The 17534-nt window shown below is 39.6% G+C and overlaps 1 protein-coding gene across 1 annotated transcript in view; it reads left to right on the top strand.

Moving 5' to 3' along the window:
* Positions 1-17534, top strand: part of rragd (ras-related GTP binding D) — an 82410-nt gene that overhangs the window by 56347 nt on the left and 8529 nt on the right. The window contains exon 6 of the mRNA XM_033643471.2: positions 13437-13585. Coding sequence (XP_033499362.1) covers positions 13437-13585 — 149 coding nt within the window. The remainder of the gene's footprint in view (positions 1-13436; positions 13586-17534) is intronic.

The raw sequence follows: 17534 nt of genomic DNA, 5'->3' as shown, positions 1-17534 counted from the left end.
ATCGGCTGGCTTGATTAATAATATTCTTGCCTTTATTTGGTTTGAATAGAGCCTCACTTTGATCTAATGATAAATTAGTATGTACCTTGTATTTTCTCTCTGATTTTTGTTGTTAAGGGCTTGTAAAACATCTCTCTCTACTTGGCAACAATAAGTGTCTAATGAGGCATTTCTATTTTTGGGAGGAACAGAAGTGGATTTGCCTCTAAAGGATCTGTCAGTACCTACAAGGGGCTTGTACTGCAGTTGTGAAATGATGGCTGCATAAAGCTACTACCTGAGCCTCTAGATGATTCTATATTAGACCTGGAAAAAAAACTTATCATAGATAACTCAAATGTGTACAGTAAGTTGTAGGTCCAAAAGACAAACATTTAGACTATTTAAAGCTTATTGACAACTGAGGTCAATACCTTAATAGAAAAGAGGACAACATTCTCAGGTCTTTGGTTCTGGGATTTACTGCAATTCATTTTCAGTTGAATTTTATTTTTGATTTTCAGATTTATTTGAGAGAGTGAGAGAAGGTCCTGTAACCTGGTGCAGTACGGGAGAAGAGTTTACAGTTAGCTTACTTAATAGTGTTTTATTATGAACAAAAAAAATTCAAAGATGGAGACTTGTAAGCTGACTGATGTCGATAATTCAATCGTAAATGTCTTCTACTTTTAAAGAAAAAAAAATACGAGTTTGAAAGTTTTGTTAGCATTTACAGTTTATTCTGTAGCACTTCCACCACTCAAATAAATCATTAGCTACACATGATATCATATGCTGCTGATTTCTTTCTGTACCATACAGAGGTTGAAAAAAAAATGCATGTGTTTGGGGTTGTGCGAGGCTGGGGGCTTTAGGAGAACAATATGAAGTGATGAAGGCTGGGGAAGTAGTGAGATCTTGAGTCTGCTTTTACCCCTGCGTGTATGCAGATGGAATGGTAGTACCCACTTCTTGAATTAGGATGAATGAAATTTCTGTTACAGGTTATGTCTGATTGAAGTTTCATTGCTATATGTGAAGGGGAAAAGTGGATTCAAAATGAATAGAACGTAAACAGTGCAGATGATATCAGAACCTGTTTGCTTTACTTTCTCTACAGCAGAAAACAGAATTTGACACTTGCAAATGAGGTTGTCTTATCAAAGTACTGCCCCAGTTTCAGAAGTTGTCTTAGTGGGAGTGTTCCTCATCCTGAGCTGAGGGTCTGATGCTGGGTTTTCACTTATCAGTTGGCCAGTTGTGAAGCCCAGTGATGAAAGTGCAATACTAATAAACTTTATTTGGCTTTCTGGGGTTCTGTGGTAACAAGAGTTGATGCTACAATGGGCCTTTGTATGTATACTGTAAAATGAAAATCCCATGTGGCTCAAAAAGAAGGAAGCCCAAATATAAAAACCAGGAGGATAAAATGAATATTCATCAGATGGAATGAAGGAAGCAATGTTTTCTTGTGTTTCTTGGCTTTCTTTGTGAAAACAGAATATATTATAGGAGAAAAACAAAAAAGAACAGCCTGTCTGCTCTGCCCAGTTTTCAGTTTCACGTGTCCTCGTGCTCTAGTTCTTGTTTAAATTCTCAGGCCCCTATCTCCCTCTTAACTGCTCCTCTCACTGCTTCTATTTCCCTCTCTGTCTTTTCCCTCTCCATATTGGTCTCTACATCTTGAATTTTTTTTTTTAAAGATATTTTTGGGGGCATTTTTTAGCCTGTGTGAAAGGGGGAGAGAGAGTGGGAGTGACATGCAGAAAATGGCCGAACCCGGGCCCCTGTGGCAACAGCCTTGTACATTGGGCGCCTGCTCTATCCACTAAGCCACCGACGCCCCTAAATCTTGAAATTTATATGGTTGAATATTAAAATCAAGGTCTGTGTGCCTGAGTGCTGTAATAGCACACCTAGGGGCAAACTCACAAAGAATGGATTGTGGCCACTGATACCACCATGAATTGCACATCACTTGCAACCCCTATCTTTCCCTAGTCATGGTCAAAAATGGACTTAATATATTTTTTTAATGATATTATTGCACAGGCATGCCCATAACATTTTACAGCTCAGTCCAATTTTCCCTATTTTTGTGTCTAATTGTATTTATCCATGTGACAAAGTATAAATGTTGCCGTTACACCAAGAACACAGTTGGCAGAACAATGAAATTTTGAGAGCACGAGCTACAGGTCTCGACCGACAAGGTGCAGATGCATCCCTCAAAACCCCAGGCTAGGAATTTAGATGTGACAGAGATTTAATTAAAGCTGCCAAAATGCCACTTGCCAGCTTTACACAGATGACAGTCATATATGCACTGGCCAAGTCACAGAGTAAAGCTGCAGAAATCCTAAATTCAGGCTTATGTGATATACAGCGGCAAAAGCTGGGGCACCCCTGGTCAAAATTTTGTTTACTGTGAGTAAGGAGTAAGTCGAAGATGAACTGATCTCCAAAAGGCATGAAGTTAAAGATGACACATTACGTGAATATTTCAAGCACAATTACTTTTTAATTTCAATCTTTTACAGAAATAATCAAAATAGGAAAGGAAAAGGGCCTAAAGTGAAAGTTTGAACACCCTGCATGGTCAATACTCAGTAACGCCCCCTGGCAAGTATCACAGCTTCTAAACACTTTTCATAACCAGCTAAGAGTCTCCCAATTATTGTTTGGGAGATTTTCATTTATTCTTTCTGCAAAAGGCTTCTAGTTCTGTTAAATTCTTGGGCCGTCTTGCATGCACTGCTTCTTTGAGCCCTATCAACAGATTTTTAATGATGTTTAGGTCAGGGAACTAAATCCATTTTATTCTGTGAAAAGTTCCCTGTGCCACTGGCTGCAACACAATCCCACAGCATGATTGATACCCCTCCCCCATGTTTAACAGTTGGACATATGTTCTTTTAATGAAATTCTGCACCCTTTTTTCTCCAAACACCTTTGTTTATTGAGTCCAAGAAGTTCTATTTTATTTTCATCAGTCCACAAGACTTGTTTCCACAAAGCATCAGGCTTGCTTGAATGTTCTTTTGCAAACTTATGACAGTGAATTTTGTGGTGAAGACACAGGAAAGGTTTTCTTCTGATGACTCTTCGATGAGGTCATATTTGTGCAGGTGTCACTGCACAGTAGAACAGTGCACCACCACTCCAGGGTCTGATAAATCTTCCTGCAGGTCTTTTGCAGCCAAACAGGGGTTTTGATTTGCTTTTCTAGCAATCATACAAGCAGCTCTCTTGGAAAGTTTTCTTGGTCTTCAAAACTTCCACTTGACCTCCACAGTTCCTGTTAACTGCCACTTCTTAACTACATTATGAAACAGCGACCTGAAAACACTTTGCTTTCTTCTTAAAGTCTCCTCCTTTGTGGGCATCAGTTATTTTAGTTTTCAGAGTGCGAGGAAGCTGTTTAGAGGAGCCCGTGGCTGCTGATTGTTGGGACAAGTTTTCAGGAGTCAGAGTGTTTATAAATCTTTGAATTTTGCATCACCTGACCTCCTATCAATGATTGTGAACATGCCATAGCCATAACAAGCAAATTAAGGTCTGAGACCCTGGTAAAAGTTGTCTGAGAGCTCAAATGTCTTGGGGTGCCCAAACTTTTGCCAGTGCTCCTTTCTTTTTACACTCTAAAATTGTACAAAATAAAAATAATACACTAGTCTTGCTTAAAATGTTGAAAAGCATGTTTCACATTTTACTTTGTGCCTTTTGGAGATCAGTTCATCTTCTACCCACTTAAGTACTCACAGTAAATAAAATTTTGACCAGGGGTGCCCAAACCTTTGCATGCCACTGCATTGTGATATATGTATTGTACTATGTGGATTGGGGTGTATGTATTTTGGTGTGCCTTCCATGTTATATAATGTATAATGTAAATAATACAATACAATAATAATAAAATAAACTGTACAGTCTTTAATAACATTGTAGGACTACATGTAAAAGCCCAACTAGGGACAAGAGTTGAACTATGTTAAATTGCATTGCCACTATGAAATTCAATAAAGATGAAAAAAAATTAAAATCCCGTCTGTTTGTGCTGTTGGTGTTTTCAAATGCACACCTTTAAACTGTAAAAGAAGATGGCCTGATTTGAAGCGGAGGACATCCATTATAATAGTGCTTCAGTTTCCACCAATTCTCTGAAGACACTAATAACTTCACTGTAACTGCGTGTAGCTGTTAGCTTGTGAATTGGACTGTTTTGTAGTGAGGCTCATTTGCATAGAAAGGGGCCAATTTTGCGCCAAATGTATGCATATTACCTCATTTAAAAACATGCAAATAGCACAGGAGCGCTGAGACGCTGAGTGCTTGGCAGCACAGTTAGGGTTGCATTTAACCCTTTGTGTGTGCTTTGAGAATAAAAATGTTTTTTTCTGTCTTATTTGTGCACGTTTATTGGCCACAAAAACTGCATAATCCTTTTGTGAATTCATCCATTAGTGTTTCCTGAAATAGCTGAAAATGTTTCCTCGATACATGTCCTCACTGTGTTTGAAACAGAGCCATTATGGTGTATTAGATGATGCATTATATTTGTAAGACTCTGTGCCAGTGATAGCCATGGACAGAGGCATTATGTTTTTGGGTTGTAAGTCCATCTGTCTGTCCCATTCTTATAAATGGCACAAACATCCATTTGGAGTCAACAATGAACTGATTAGAATTTGGTGGTCAAAGATCAAGGTGCTATACAAATGCAGGTCCATTTACCAAGAAGGCCTTGAAGTTTCCTCAAATTTGGCACAAAGGTCGACTTGGATTCAAGAATGAACTGATTTGAATTTAGTGGTCGAAGGTCAAAGGTCACTGTAATCTCACAAAACATCCTTTTGGCCATAACTCAAGCCATAACAAATATATATTAGGACACAGTGATGAAGTGATGACATTTTATATCCAAAAGGTTAAAGGGATACGCCAACATTTGTTTTGTTTGCGTGTCTCGCCTCACTCCCGAGTCCATGACAAGCAGATAGATACCATTCTTTCGGCTATACGTGCAGTAAAAATGGAGAGCCAGGCAGAGCTCGCCCACCGCTAATTAGCTTAGCTCAAATGCTGGGAGTCAGTGGGAGGCATTAGCCTGCCTCTGCCTGCAGTCATCAGATAAACTCTTGAGCAACTCTAAACGTGTGCTTGTTGTGACTCGTTTTTTACCGCGTTATGTTACATTATCTATTTTTTGACTAAGATTAGCACTTTATGTAAGTTTTGAAAGAAATACACATACAGTTTTTGCGCATGTGCGCCAGTAAACAGCTGAGGAAGAAAGCAGAAGAAGAAGAATAGAAAAGAATAGAAGAAGAAGAAGAAGAAGAAGAGCTCATGCAGTAAATCGTTGAAGGAGTTTGTAGGACACTGTGACACTTTTTTTGAGAGAGAGATTTATAAATCAGAATTTTACAAAGATGCCTCGTACGTGTGCTGTATGGGGTTGCGACAATAAGCAGAAGACATGGTCAAATCTTATTTTTCACTCAATTCCAACTAGAAATCCGGAGCGGATGAAACAATGGCTAGGTGCTCTGAACATGGATCCCAACACCCCACAAGAAGCAGTCAAGAAGATGCTAGTTTGCTCAGAGCATTTTTCACGGGATGACTACTACGAAAAACTGGAATTCAGAACCCAAACAATGAGACTTTTCTTGAAGGACAAGGCCATCCCATCACTCGGTGTCACACAGACAGTAAACGAGGTAAGTACTTGTGTTTTGTTTTCACGTTGTAACGCTTAGCACGGCATATTATCTTGCGCCAGACAAGATAAATAGGACAGCCATTTTACTGTATTCACCTCGTAACTCCGGGGGTCATGTCCTGTTTCCCCTTATTGAGTAACGTTACAACTATGTTTGCAGGGAAAACCAGTCTGAGAATACAACTGCTCTGTTTTTATCTGTAAAATCAAACCAAGTTATGGTAGCTCTGAAGTGCATGTAGTAAGCTACATGACAGTCATAACATATTATCGCTACAAAAACAATACCAAAAAAAAAAAAAAAAAACAATGTATGTTTACATTATTTGGCCCAACTTTAGCCTCAAGGCTAGCCCAAGTTATCTAGGGTTACAGTATGCAATGGTTCAGAATATCTATATATATATATTTTTGTTTATTACATATGTTCATCTTTTATGAAACCTGGAAAGTGTACTGTAATTGGATTATGGTACATGAATTATGCCTAATACCATTTTTTTCCCTACTGAATTTCAATACTTTTACCAACTAAGATGTTATTCTTTTCATTTGCCATTGAATGTGTAGGGTATTGGATGATCTGTAATGAATAGCATTCAAATGTATTGCCTTCATGTATGTATTGTGGGTAATATGAACAGTAATCCTTTTTTGTTGAATAGTGTTATCTTACTTATTTCAGGACGAGGTGAGAGATGTCCCGCTAGATCCGACAGAATTGGTGGCTGATTTCAGCTATTGTGCCAGTGGTGTACCATAGTCAACCCCCCACAAAAGCCATGCTGCTGAGGGCCCCTTACTCACTTTTCAGCTGACTAGTCCTGAGCAGACAGGTCCACGCACAAAGCCCTCAAGATCTGGGAAATATTTTTGCCCTGGCACCAATTTGGAGGGGACAATCAGTATGCTAATTACTCTGTTGTCATGTCTACTTTGTGATAAATGCAACAATTTCTGAAATCCATCTCTTTCTTGCACAGGGCATTGCATCCTCATCCACAACGAGTGCTTCGGGCAGGGCACGAACAAGCCTACTATTTCATGTAAGTATATGCTACAAGCCTAGGAGCTAGGACAGTAAAAACAAATTAATTAGTTTATTGCATCATATTTATATTTCATGCTTTTATTTAGCAATTATCCAGAGCACCAAAAATTCAGTAATTGAACAGGCAGATATTTGTATATTCTCCTGTCTGAGAAATGCAGTGAGAAACAGTCAGTGCTGAAAAACTATACAAGTGAGTAGAGAAACTAAATATTGTCATGTTGATTTGCCAACCACAGGAAACTAGCGAAAAGGAAACAGATGAAATGGATATTACTCCACAGTCATCCGCCTTGGACATCAGTATGACTTCAGAGCCTGGTGATGACCCTGCTGATTCCAGTTTTGTCCCCTTTACAAGCCCCTCCACCTCAGAAAAGGGATCTAGCTCGGAAAGCACATCCAGCGTTCCACAAAAAACAAGAACATGGAGGGAAAAGAAGTGGATAGTGAATGAGTCCAAACTTATGGAACTATTTCAAAGATGCAGTATTTGTGGAACTGAAATGTGTGACAATAGCCTAGCATCATCTGGCAGCAGACTCAAAGTGAGATGGCAATGCAACAACAGTCACACTGGAAAAATGGGAGTCATGTCCAAATGTCCATGGGATGGCTGAAAACAATCTGCTTACAGCAGCAGCAACGCTGTTCACTGGTGCAACTTACACTGACATTTCTGATTGGGCAGCAATTTTGAGGCTTCAACTGCCCAAGAAAACCACATATTATAACATACAGTCTAGCTACCTGATTCCTGTCATTGAGGAAGCATACAATATGCAGAAGGATGCCATCTTTGTACAGCTCATCTGCCAGAATCTGGATGATGAGGCGGTGCATGTGTGTGGAGTTGGAAGAAGTGATAGCCCGGGCCATTCAAGCAAATACGCGACCTACTCCTTCATGGATGACTCCACCAATGAAATTATACTCTTTGAACTGATACAGGTAAGAAAAACACAATAATAGACAAAAAATAACAGTTATTGTGCTACGAAGTCTCTTTCAAAAATGTTATCTCCAGTAACTCGTAAACCTTTCTTGTTCCCCCAAGGTGACCCAAGCAAAAAGTTCTGTTGGTATGGAGCCATTAGGTTTCAAGAAAGGACTGGAAAGGCTCTTGGATGAAGGGATCCATGTAAAGGTCGTAACCACTGACAGACATCCGTCCATCAGGAAAACTTTGAGAGAGACTTTTCCAGACATAGACCACCAGTTTGATCCTTGGCATATAACAAAAGGTTGGTCTACTTATAACAATATTGTATGTGCCCATATAGCACAATACCTGTCACTTAGTATAATGCTGTGCTGTGTTTTCCCTGAGAACAGCCACAGAAAATAATTTGTCTGTGTGTGCCCTTTATGAATTGTAATGTCCGTTTCTAACTCTTTTCCCCTTTTATTTTATGAATAAAAAAGAAATTGGTCCAAGCCTCTAAATGCAAGTACTGCAAAGACATTGGTCCTTAGATAAAGAGTGTAACCAATCACTTGTGGTGGTGCTGCAGCACATCAAAAGGAGATGGAAAGGTAAACACAATCACACCTCGTTGCAGACAGCCCTACGGCATTTCACTTTTCCTTGCGGACCTAAACCATACAGTACCTTATTTTCAGTACTTCATTCCTGAAATGATGAAACATTATTACTGATTTGCTGACATGTCTATGGCATACAATGTTTCTAATTTTATTCAATGGATAGTTCATATGGAATGTTATATCAGTGCTACAATGATTTCTTCTTGTGGGGGAATGTTATTGTCAGGAGTTGATTCGACGATGGAAGACACTCCTTCATCATATCCGTGGAGTCCATCGCTGGGAGGAAAATGGAGAAGAGCACAAATGCTACCACCCTGATTTGTCAGCAGATGAGCAAAGGAAGAAGAGATGGTTGTTGGAAGACTCCGCTGCATTCAAAGCCTTATATGAGGTGGTGATGAACAGACGTCTCCTTCAAGATTTGGAGCAAATGACGCTGTTCAAGCACACAGGTATGTATATAAACGTGTTGGAAGATAGTGAAAAGGCCCAATAAAATGCAATAAGAGGTAACTGTGTGTTCAGGAAATCTTTCTGTGAAAATGATTTACAGTAAATGGGGTGGTTATGTAGCACCACAGACAAGAGGAGCATTGGTAATCATACTATTCTGCATTTTTAGTTTTTATACATAAGACATAAATACATTATTCCACAATGACAGTCTTCAACAGGTCATGCACACACACTGTGATAAATATTGCATAACGTATGTGGTTTATAGTTTATAGTTTGTAATGTCAATTATGTTTTTTGTGTTTTCAGGAAACCTTGAGGTTTTCCATAATGCCCACCTGAAATACTGTCCAAACCGCCTGCATTTTGACTAGCCTTCGATGCAGGTGCGCACAAGGTTGGCTGTCATGGATCACAATGAGAACCATAACAAAAAGTGTGAACAGGCTTCAACTGCAACAGGTAAATACTAAGAATATGAGCAGTGGCAAGTTTACACAAAATACCTAAAATGATCATTTTAGTTTTTGATTATTTTCATTGGACGAGTTGTCTACCGTAATCACTGTAAAGTAGAGCTATATAGGACTTATTTCATTCTGCTCAAAGCAGTAAATAAAACGTTATGGAACAGCATCTGTCAATAAGTAATTGAACATTTTGAAACATCTCAATTCATGCTTGTATATCAATCAATCAATCAATCAATCAATTTTATTTATAAAGCCTAATATCACAAATCACAATTTGCCTCACAGGGCTTTACAGCATACAACATCCCTCTGTCCTTATGACCCTCGCAGCGGATAAGGAAAAACTCCCCCAAAAAAAAACTTTAACGGGGGAAAAAAACGGTAGAAACCTCAGGAAGAGCAACTGAGGAGGGATCCCTCTTCCAGGACGGACAGACGTGCAATAGATGTCGTACAGAACAGATCAGCATAATAAATTAACAGTAATCCGTATGACACAATGAGACAGAAAGAGAGACAGAGAGAGAGAGAGAGGGATGCAGGACAGACGGTAATGACAGTAGCTTGCAACAACATTAATGAAAGTAATAATATTATAGTTATAGTTCTGGCTACTGTGGTGCAATATGTTGAAAGTATATATTAATATCTGGCACTATACATGTGTGACAATAATCATATGTGTATAATAACAGTAGAAGTATGAGTAATGATGACAGCAGCAGCAGGAGGCATCTGGCAGGACCACGGCAGCAGCATAACCACACACGTCACGCTATCCAGGCACCGCTGCGATATGAGTTAACCTGAGAGACAGTGGAGCACAAAGGCTCCGGAGAAGAAGCCGAGTTAGTGACATCCAGAATGGCCGAGTTAGCAAGATGCAGTAATAGGATACGAGAGAGAGAGAAGGAGAGAAGGTGCCCGGTGTATTATAGGTGGGTCCTCCGGCAGACTAGGCCTAAGTCAGCCTAACTAGGGGCTGGTACAGGGCGAGCCTGAGCCAGCCCTAACTATAAGCTTTATCAAAGAGGAAAGTCTTAAGTCTAGTCTTAAATGTGGAGACGGTGTCTGCCTCCCAGACCGTAACAGGAAGATGATTCCACAGGAGAGGAGCCTGATAGCTGAAGGCTCTGGCTCCTGATCTACTTCTGGAGACTTTAGGGACCACTAGTAACCCTGCGTTCTCAGAGCGCAGTGTTCTGGTGGGATAATAAGGCACTATGAGCTCTCTAAGATATGACGGAGCTTGACCATTTAGAGCTTTATAAGTTAACAGTAGGATTTTAAATTCAATCATATCATTGGAATATATCATTTCAGGCCTCCAAAGACACAACGTTGTCTTTCAGAAGCAGTCCAAGCAGTGGGTTTCCCGGCCAGTTTACAAGATTCAGAGATGACCTGATGGAGCAAGTACTGCACAGACGGCTGGATCCCTCAGTCATATTCAGAGACTCCACATCAAAAGTGAAAGTCCCTCATCTGGCTACCAACATCGCCCCATTTCCTAAACCCAACAAGGAGGATGTCATAAAAGCACACAAATCTAGGTTCACAGGCTCATCAGAGGAAGAATATTCAAGTTGCATGCCCCCCCCCCTTTTTTTTTAAAAAACCTGTACCATCTTCCGTTGTAAACAACAGGGCTAACCACTGTGACACCCAAGTGCCTTCCACACTATCCCAAAAGCAGTCATAAGTGTGCCTTATATTTATTTGTTGATTTTGGTGTGATACATTGTAAAATAGGATGCTACAGTGTGATATTTTTTGGGACAATGTAATATAGTGTGATGTAGTGTGACATAATGTTATAGTTTTATAGTGTGACATACAGTAATGTAATACAGTGATATAGTGCTACTTTTTCTGTCCCAAACCAGTCTGTCAACTGAACAAATAACTTGATTACAAAAGACTGCAGGTTCATCCATACCTGTCCATTTACTGCAAAATATTCATTCTTACCTCATAAATGTACATATTGTAAAGTAAATAACACAGTTTATCATTTTGTGAGTTGTCATTTTACTTTTGCAAATCTAATCATGTTATTTACAAGTTGAACATTGAAATGTTTGATAAAAATAGCTTATAGATGTTATTACACAGCAATCTCAAACCCTGCACTCTTTTCCTGATCCTCCCATCACAACTGTTGTGATGATGTCCTCAAACAAACAAGGAAAACAACAGTTATGATGGAAGGACTGAGAGAAGAGGGCAGTGTTGGAGATAGATCAACTTGTCACACAACAATAGAGAAACTATTTTGAAATTATTTAGCTGTCAGAAGGTCGAGTATTGAACTAATATATGGTGTGTAATCTATTTACAATTTCAGGAGTCACCTGTCTGTTCACAGATTGTTACTACGCTGCATGTAATAATAACAATTTAATGCTGTATTGAAACTTTTATTAGGGTAAAAAGAGAGTATTATAGGAAGGTAGTAAACACAATTATTAGCCAGCAGATATGTCACAAGGATATGAATAGTGAATGTATCAACTAATTGTGTGTGATCAAGACAAGTCTTTATATAGTGTTTTGATAACTGGAATGGCTTGTAAGCTTTTGAGTCTACAACATATCCATAGCATCCTGTGCCTCTTGGAATCCTTGATATGTCCCCGTTGGTGAGGGATATCTTCTACAAATAGCACTGACGACACACGATGGCAAAGGTTTACGATTGCCTTTCCCCAGCGTTTCTCCCTTCAGGGCCCACTGCAAAACAATGCGGTAGGACACCAACCTGTATTGACTGAGAAACAAGAAATTTTTTTATCAATAACCACAAATACATAAACGAATGTGTAATTCTTGGCCTATATTATAACTATTTTCTCTATACATGTAGAGACTAACTGTGTATACAGCTTGCTATATACAGCAATATGTGCCTCATGCATCTTTATTATAATTATAATTATTGTATTATAATTTATAATAAGATTATAATAGTCACTTACTCTACGGACAACTGTCCGTTAGGTCCAGACGGCCTGGGGCGTGTTTTCCAGTTTATTTTGGGTAGATGGAAAAAAGTTTCAACAACTGCGGGATTTACTAAACCTGGAAAAGCGTCATTCATTGTGACACAATCTCTTTGTGTACTGTCCTCTTCGCCAGATATATCAAGCCTCCCCATCGATGGCAGCACCAACTCCCACTCAGTACAGCAGAAGCACTCATTTTCTGTCGGCATAGGTTGGCAAGCCCCACATCTACACCACCAATCCCTGCTGGTTCTGACTCTCCCCTCGGCCCCAGGCTGCTCGACTGTCTCAGCTTCTCTTCGTGCACGCTCAGCCTCCAAAACATGTAGTTCCTCCTCTGTATATTCTGGTTCAAATAGGTAAGGTTGTGGATCTTCGTCAGTCCCGAAGAAATCATCCTCGTCCTCTCTTACAAAGTCGGCCATAATCTGTAGTAGCAATCTTCTTCTTCTCCTAAACAGAGGCTTTGTTTTGTTGACCTACTTACAAGCACGTCTGCGTTGGTTTGCGCATGCGCAAAAACTGCGGTTTAGTTTCCTATGTATTTCTTTCAAAACTTACATAAAGTGCTAATCTTAGTCTAAAAATAGATAACGTAACATAACGCGGTAAAAAACGAGTCACAGCAAGCACACAGGACTGTTTAGAGTTGCTCAAGAGTTTATCTGGTGACTGCAGGCAGAGGCAGGCTAATGCTTCCCATTGACTCCCAGCATTTGAACTAAGCTAATTAGCAGTGGGCGAGCTCTGCCCGGCTCTCCCTTTTTACTGCACGTATAGCCGAAAGAATGGTATCTATATGCTTGTCATGGACTCGGGAGCGAGGCAAGACACTCAAACAAAAAAAATGTTGGCGTATCCCTTTAAAGGTCAACTTCACTGTGACATCATAATGTTCTGCAAAAACACTTTTATGGCCATTGTTAAATGTCATATCTCAGAAACCGAGGGGGACACATTTTGGTCAGATACTGAATTGGTGACATCAACCTTGGGTGCCCACCATGAAACTGTGCTGATTTCATAGGTCTTCTGTGCTAACAGGGAGAAGATGTGTGTGAAGCATTTATGTTTTCACAGACATGGATGTAAACTGTAAGTGCAACTCGACTGGTTCACGGAGGCATACTACTGCAAGGCAATAATATAAGTTTCCCCACTGAAGCTGAGTGTATTCTCTGTCTCTTCTTCTTCAGTCTGACGGATAGTGAAGTTGGTTTACCCTATGACAAGGAGTCTATGGCTATCATCCACCTGAATAACACTACAGTCATGTACCTGAAGGAGGTCACCAAGTTCCTCGCAATGGTCTGCTTTGTCCGCAAGGAAAGCTTTGAAAGAAAAGGTCAGTCTGTTTACAGTATGTTTATCCAATCAATCACAAATACCTCCTTTACATGAGCTCAGCATTGATACAGAGTTGCAAACCAGGAGGGGCTATTTAGGGCATCCCTGATTTTAGAAGTAAAAGTCCCATTTGTCATTTTTTTTCATACACAATGAATCAGCATAAAAACTATGCTATTTAATATTGAGAGCCTTGTTTGAATGTATGTCTAGTTCTTTAATAAAAAGTTGCAAGGTACAAGCTTATGTATATAAAAACATCATGACAGACGCTGATTATGACTTCAAGGTGCATTTCAAAAAGACACATCCAAAGCTTAAAACCGTGTTATGTGTGCAATTAATGGCAGGTGGAAGCTAAAGATAACAATGTTGAGAAAGCTTAAAATACAGTCTGAGCTTAAATCAATTCACTTGGGTCAAAGTGCCATTCAAATTGTTATTGAATTTAGCAACATGGTGCCATGTTTTGTTCTCAGCTATAACAACAAAGCTGTTATATATCAGCTAAAACTCTGATTCTCCATGGCAACAGCAACCCAGACTCATATATTTTGACCCATTTGCCATGCCAAAATTTAAATGATATAGAAACAAAGATTTCTCATAGCCAAGTTGATTGATTGAAAGTGGTGGATCAAGTGGTGGTCGTTATATTATCCAGAGAGTTCTGTGTGTCTTTGTCAGTAGCAATGAGCATATTGTTTAAAGAAAAAATTTAAATGGGAAAAATAACTGTAAGAGGCCTTACACGTGCAGCACCTTTAACAGCCTGGAAAACATGAGGTCAGGCATTGGGCGCTACTCTTTTGCCCACTCTGTGCCAACTTTTAAAGGTGCAGAGGCAGGTTGCATCTGAGGTTGCTATGCTGCCAGCACCGTATCATAGCCTACTTACTGGAAATCCTGAGTGCAGACCTGCTTTTTTTCCAGGCGTTGTTTTATAATTGTGTATAAGGCCCAAAATATTATCCGGGGGACAGATGTGAAGTTCTGAGTAGCACTAAAAAAAATTAACTTCGTCTCCATATGTACCACACACTGATATTTACGGAAGAAGGGAAAGATATCTGTTGGCTGTGATTGGTTGTTCCTCATCACATACATTACATGCTGCTGTTTTCCAAAAGTTGAACTCAATTTATCACAAGGTGCAGTAGTTGTGCCCTAAGACACAGGCGCTTGGGGACGTGTGCACACTGCTCTAGCGTTTGAGCATGCCTGCTGTGCGTCTACATTGGAAACAATAAATATGAGGGTGCAAAAAACGCGGCATGTATACGACCCCCAAAACCCGAGACTCCACCCACTTTCAAAACTCACAGCCACAAATCTATCGTCTAAGTGGTAGTATTATTGTTTCTATTGGCTGTCATGCTAGTAGCCAATTAACAATCAAGGCAGGGTCCAAGAGATTGACATTTGATAACTAATAGTTTTAATGATGAACTGTTAATTAAACAGTACCTGGCAACTGTTTAGATGCAGTAACTGCAATGCACAGTCAGTGCTGCAGCCAGGGCAAGTCTTTAACCGAAAATAAATACAGGCATTAGCATCCACTAACAAGTGCATTTCAGGCTTTAGAGATGCGAGTAGCTCCAGCAGAGATAGACAAGTAGCAAGGCTTATCTAGCAGGTATTCCATGGGCAGGAATGAAGGATGGTCACCAGCTGGAGGTGATCCTATGGCACATGAACCTCGTAGGACGATATATGGAGCTGCAAGTCCGACAAACTTTCGGTTTCAGAGCTAGACTGGCATGGCGCTTTCACTGTCGCTAACTGCACTCCCTGGAGAAATACTCCTAAATTTTTGGAAAAACAAAAAAGCGTTTTCAGGCAGAAGCAGACAGAAGGGTCTACAATATGCATTTGAAGGATATATTCAGGATGTCAGACTGACACAGCAACAAAATCAAGGTAACAAAATAAAGATTGAAGCTACAGTAAAGCCTACAGATCACAGTGTAAAAGTGAACCACCACATCACTGCTGATCGCCACAGAAGACAATGAATTTAAAGGGAAACTTTGCTGATACTGGACCAGCTTTATGGCATCGCAGTGTGTGCAGATGAACAATGTTTAGCTTCACCCCTGTGCCACTCCCAGCACCCAGACTGGCAGCTGGACTGTCGGGAGGCTGCGGAAGAAGTCAAACAAGTTAATCTGCGCACAATGTGTTGACAGACAGCTGGCTGAATATCAGCAAAGTTTCCCTGCTTCCCTTCACTGGTTCCTGTACAGCAGGGTCAGCCTTTTTTTCCACTGTTATAACCATTAAAAAGCAAAAGCAGCATGTGTATACATTCAGTAGGCTATGTCTTCAGCAGCTAGCTAGCTAGCTAACCCTACACAGGGAAGAAACTTATATCTTTTTCCAACCTCTCCAAGTAATGAGTATCATTAATACACGACATGCCCCAGGCACAACATTTAGCTCTAAATCCACAAAACCACCCTGAAAATGAAGGAAATCTGAAATGACTGCATTAGAGTCAATGGAACAGACCCTGGTCTGAGACAGCCCAATGCTTCGTTATGATTGGCCAGTCTGTGTCCGGGGGCGGGACTTAGCAATAGGTCAATTACCAATGCTTTGTCCTGCATCAGCATCTCATAGCAACACACAGTGCACCCACAAATTAAATTCTGTTCATTTGGTAGCTGGGTCTGTGCTTCTGCATGCAGTAGCTGTGTTTTGTCCCAACTTTCTCTGTAGTTGTATAGTTGACTATCTGCCTTATGTGGCTTAGTAATGTGCACATAGTAATACTCACTGACTGACAATGGACTTTTTTTTTTCCCTTGAGATGTACTGTCTCTATGGAGATCATCTCCTGTTTAGCCTCACATCTAAGGAGAAATGATTCTGTGAAGTTAGGGTAGCACATACCATATGCTGTTTACAATCTTGGCTGAGTGATTCAAACACTGCTTATGCCTTTTACTTTTTTTTACTCCCTTTTTTTTATTTTATTGCTGCCTATTGTGTTTTATCCCTATAAGGTGATTAAATATAAACTTAAAAATAGATAGAGTTTAGCATTTTTTTATTAATTTATTTATTTTTGAAATAATCAGGGACAGTGCATATTAATAAACACTTTTGTGTAAATATGCAGGATTATAGCCGGTGGCTAATTTCCATCCTTTGTCCCTAGGCAGGTTGGTGTTAACAATATACAGTCAATAAAACAATAATGGTGAAAAGTACAATAGGCAGACTAACAAACAATCAAACAAGCATCTCTTCTTACATCCTCCATAGCTGACATATGCCTGTATTTCACATTTGCCTTCACTGTCATTATTGTTACTATGATGTTCAGGTTATTTGCGAGAGGTACTTAACTTACATTTTTATTTACCATCCATTTAAACTGTAAACTGTGTTGTTGGTAAAGGTTATTTTACACCAGCAAGCTTTCCTTTCATTCTCTTATGACATTAGTTTTTTTTTTTTTTTTTCAAAGTAACCTTGTGGTCTTTCAGCACACTTTCTCAGACCTTGCCAGAAATTCAGAAATGTCTTCCCACTCCTTTGAAAAAAAAAAAGTTGTACAATATCTTAAAGGGGTTCCCTAAAAGTGCTTTTTCATGAAGTTGGGGGACAAGAGATGGGATCTAAAAACTTTTGACACTTGTCAATATCAAAGCAGAAGACTTTTAGTCCCTAATATTAGTCAAGGTCCAAAAACACTGGATCCTATATTTCCCATAATGCAACCATTTGCATCTTTTAGGCTTTCAAGTTAGGGTGGAATAATTTATTGTTTAAATATTGTCACTGTTATTCGAAAGTGTGTTTTTCAAATAGTAGGAGACCTAACTTTAATTATAGCTTGCATAATTTATAATACATAACATAACTGAGAGCTGTGTAACCCCTAGGACTGTTAATCTCATTGGTTATAATGACACCAAATTTACTCAGCTGTTGGT

The sequence above is a fragment of the Epinephelus lanceolatus genome, chromosome 15 (genome assembly GCF_041903045.1).
Source record: "Epinephelus lanceolatus isolate andai-2023 chromosome 15, ASM4190304v1, whole genome shotgun sequence".
NCBI classification, from domain to species: domain Eukaryota; kingdom Metazoa; phylum Chordata; class Actinopteri; order Perciformes; family Serranidae; genus Epinephelus; species Epinephelus lanceolatus.
Note: the sequence above shows the minus strand (reverse complement) of the source record. Positions and strands in the feature narration are given on the sequence as shown.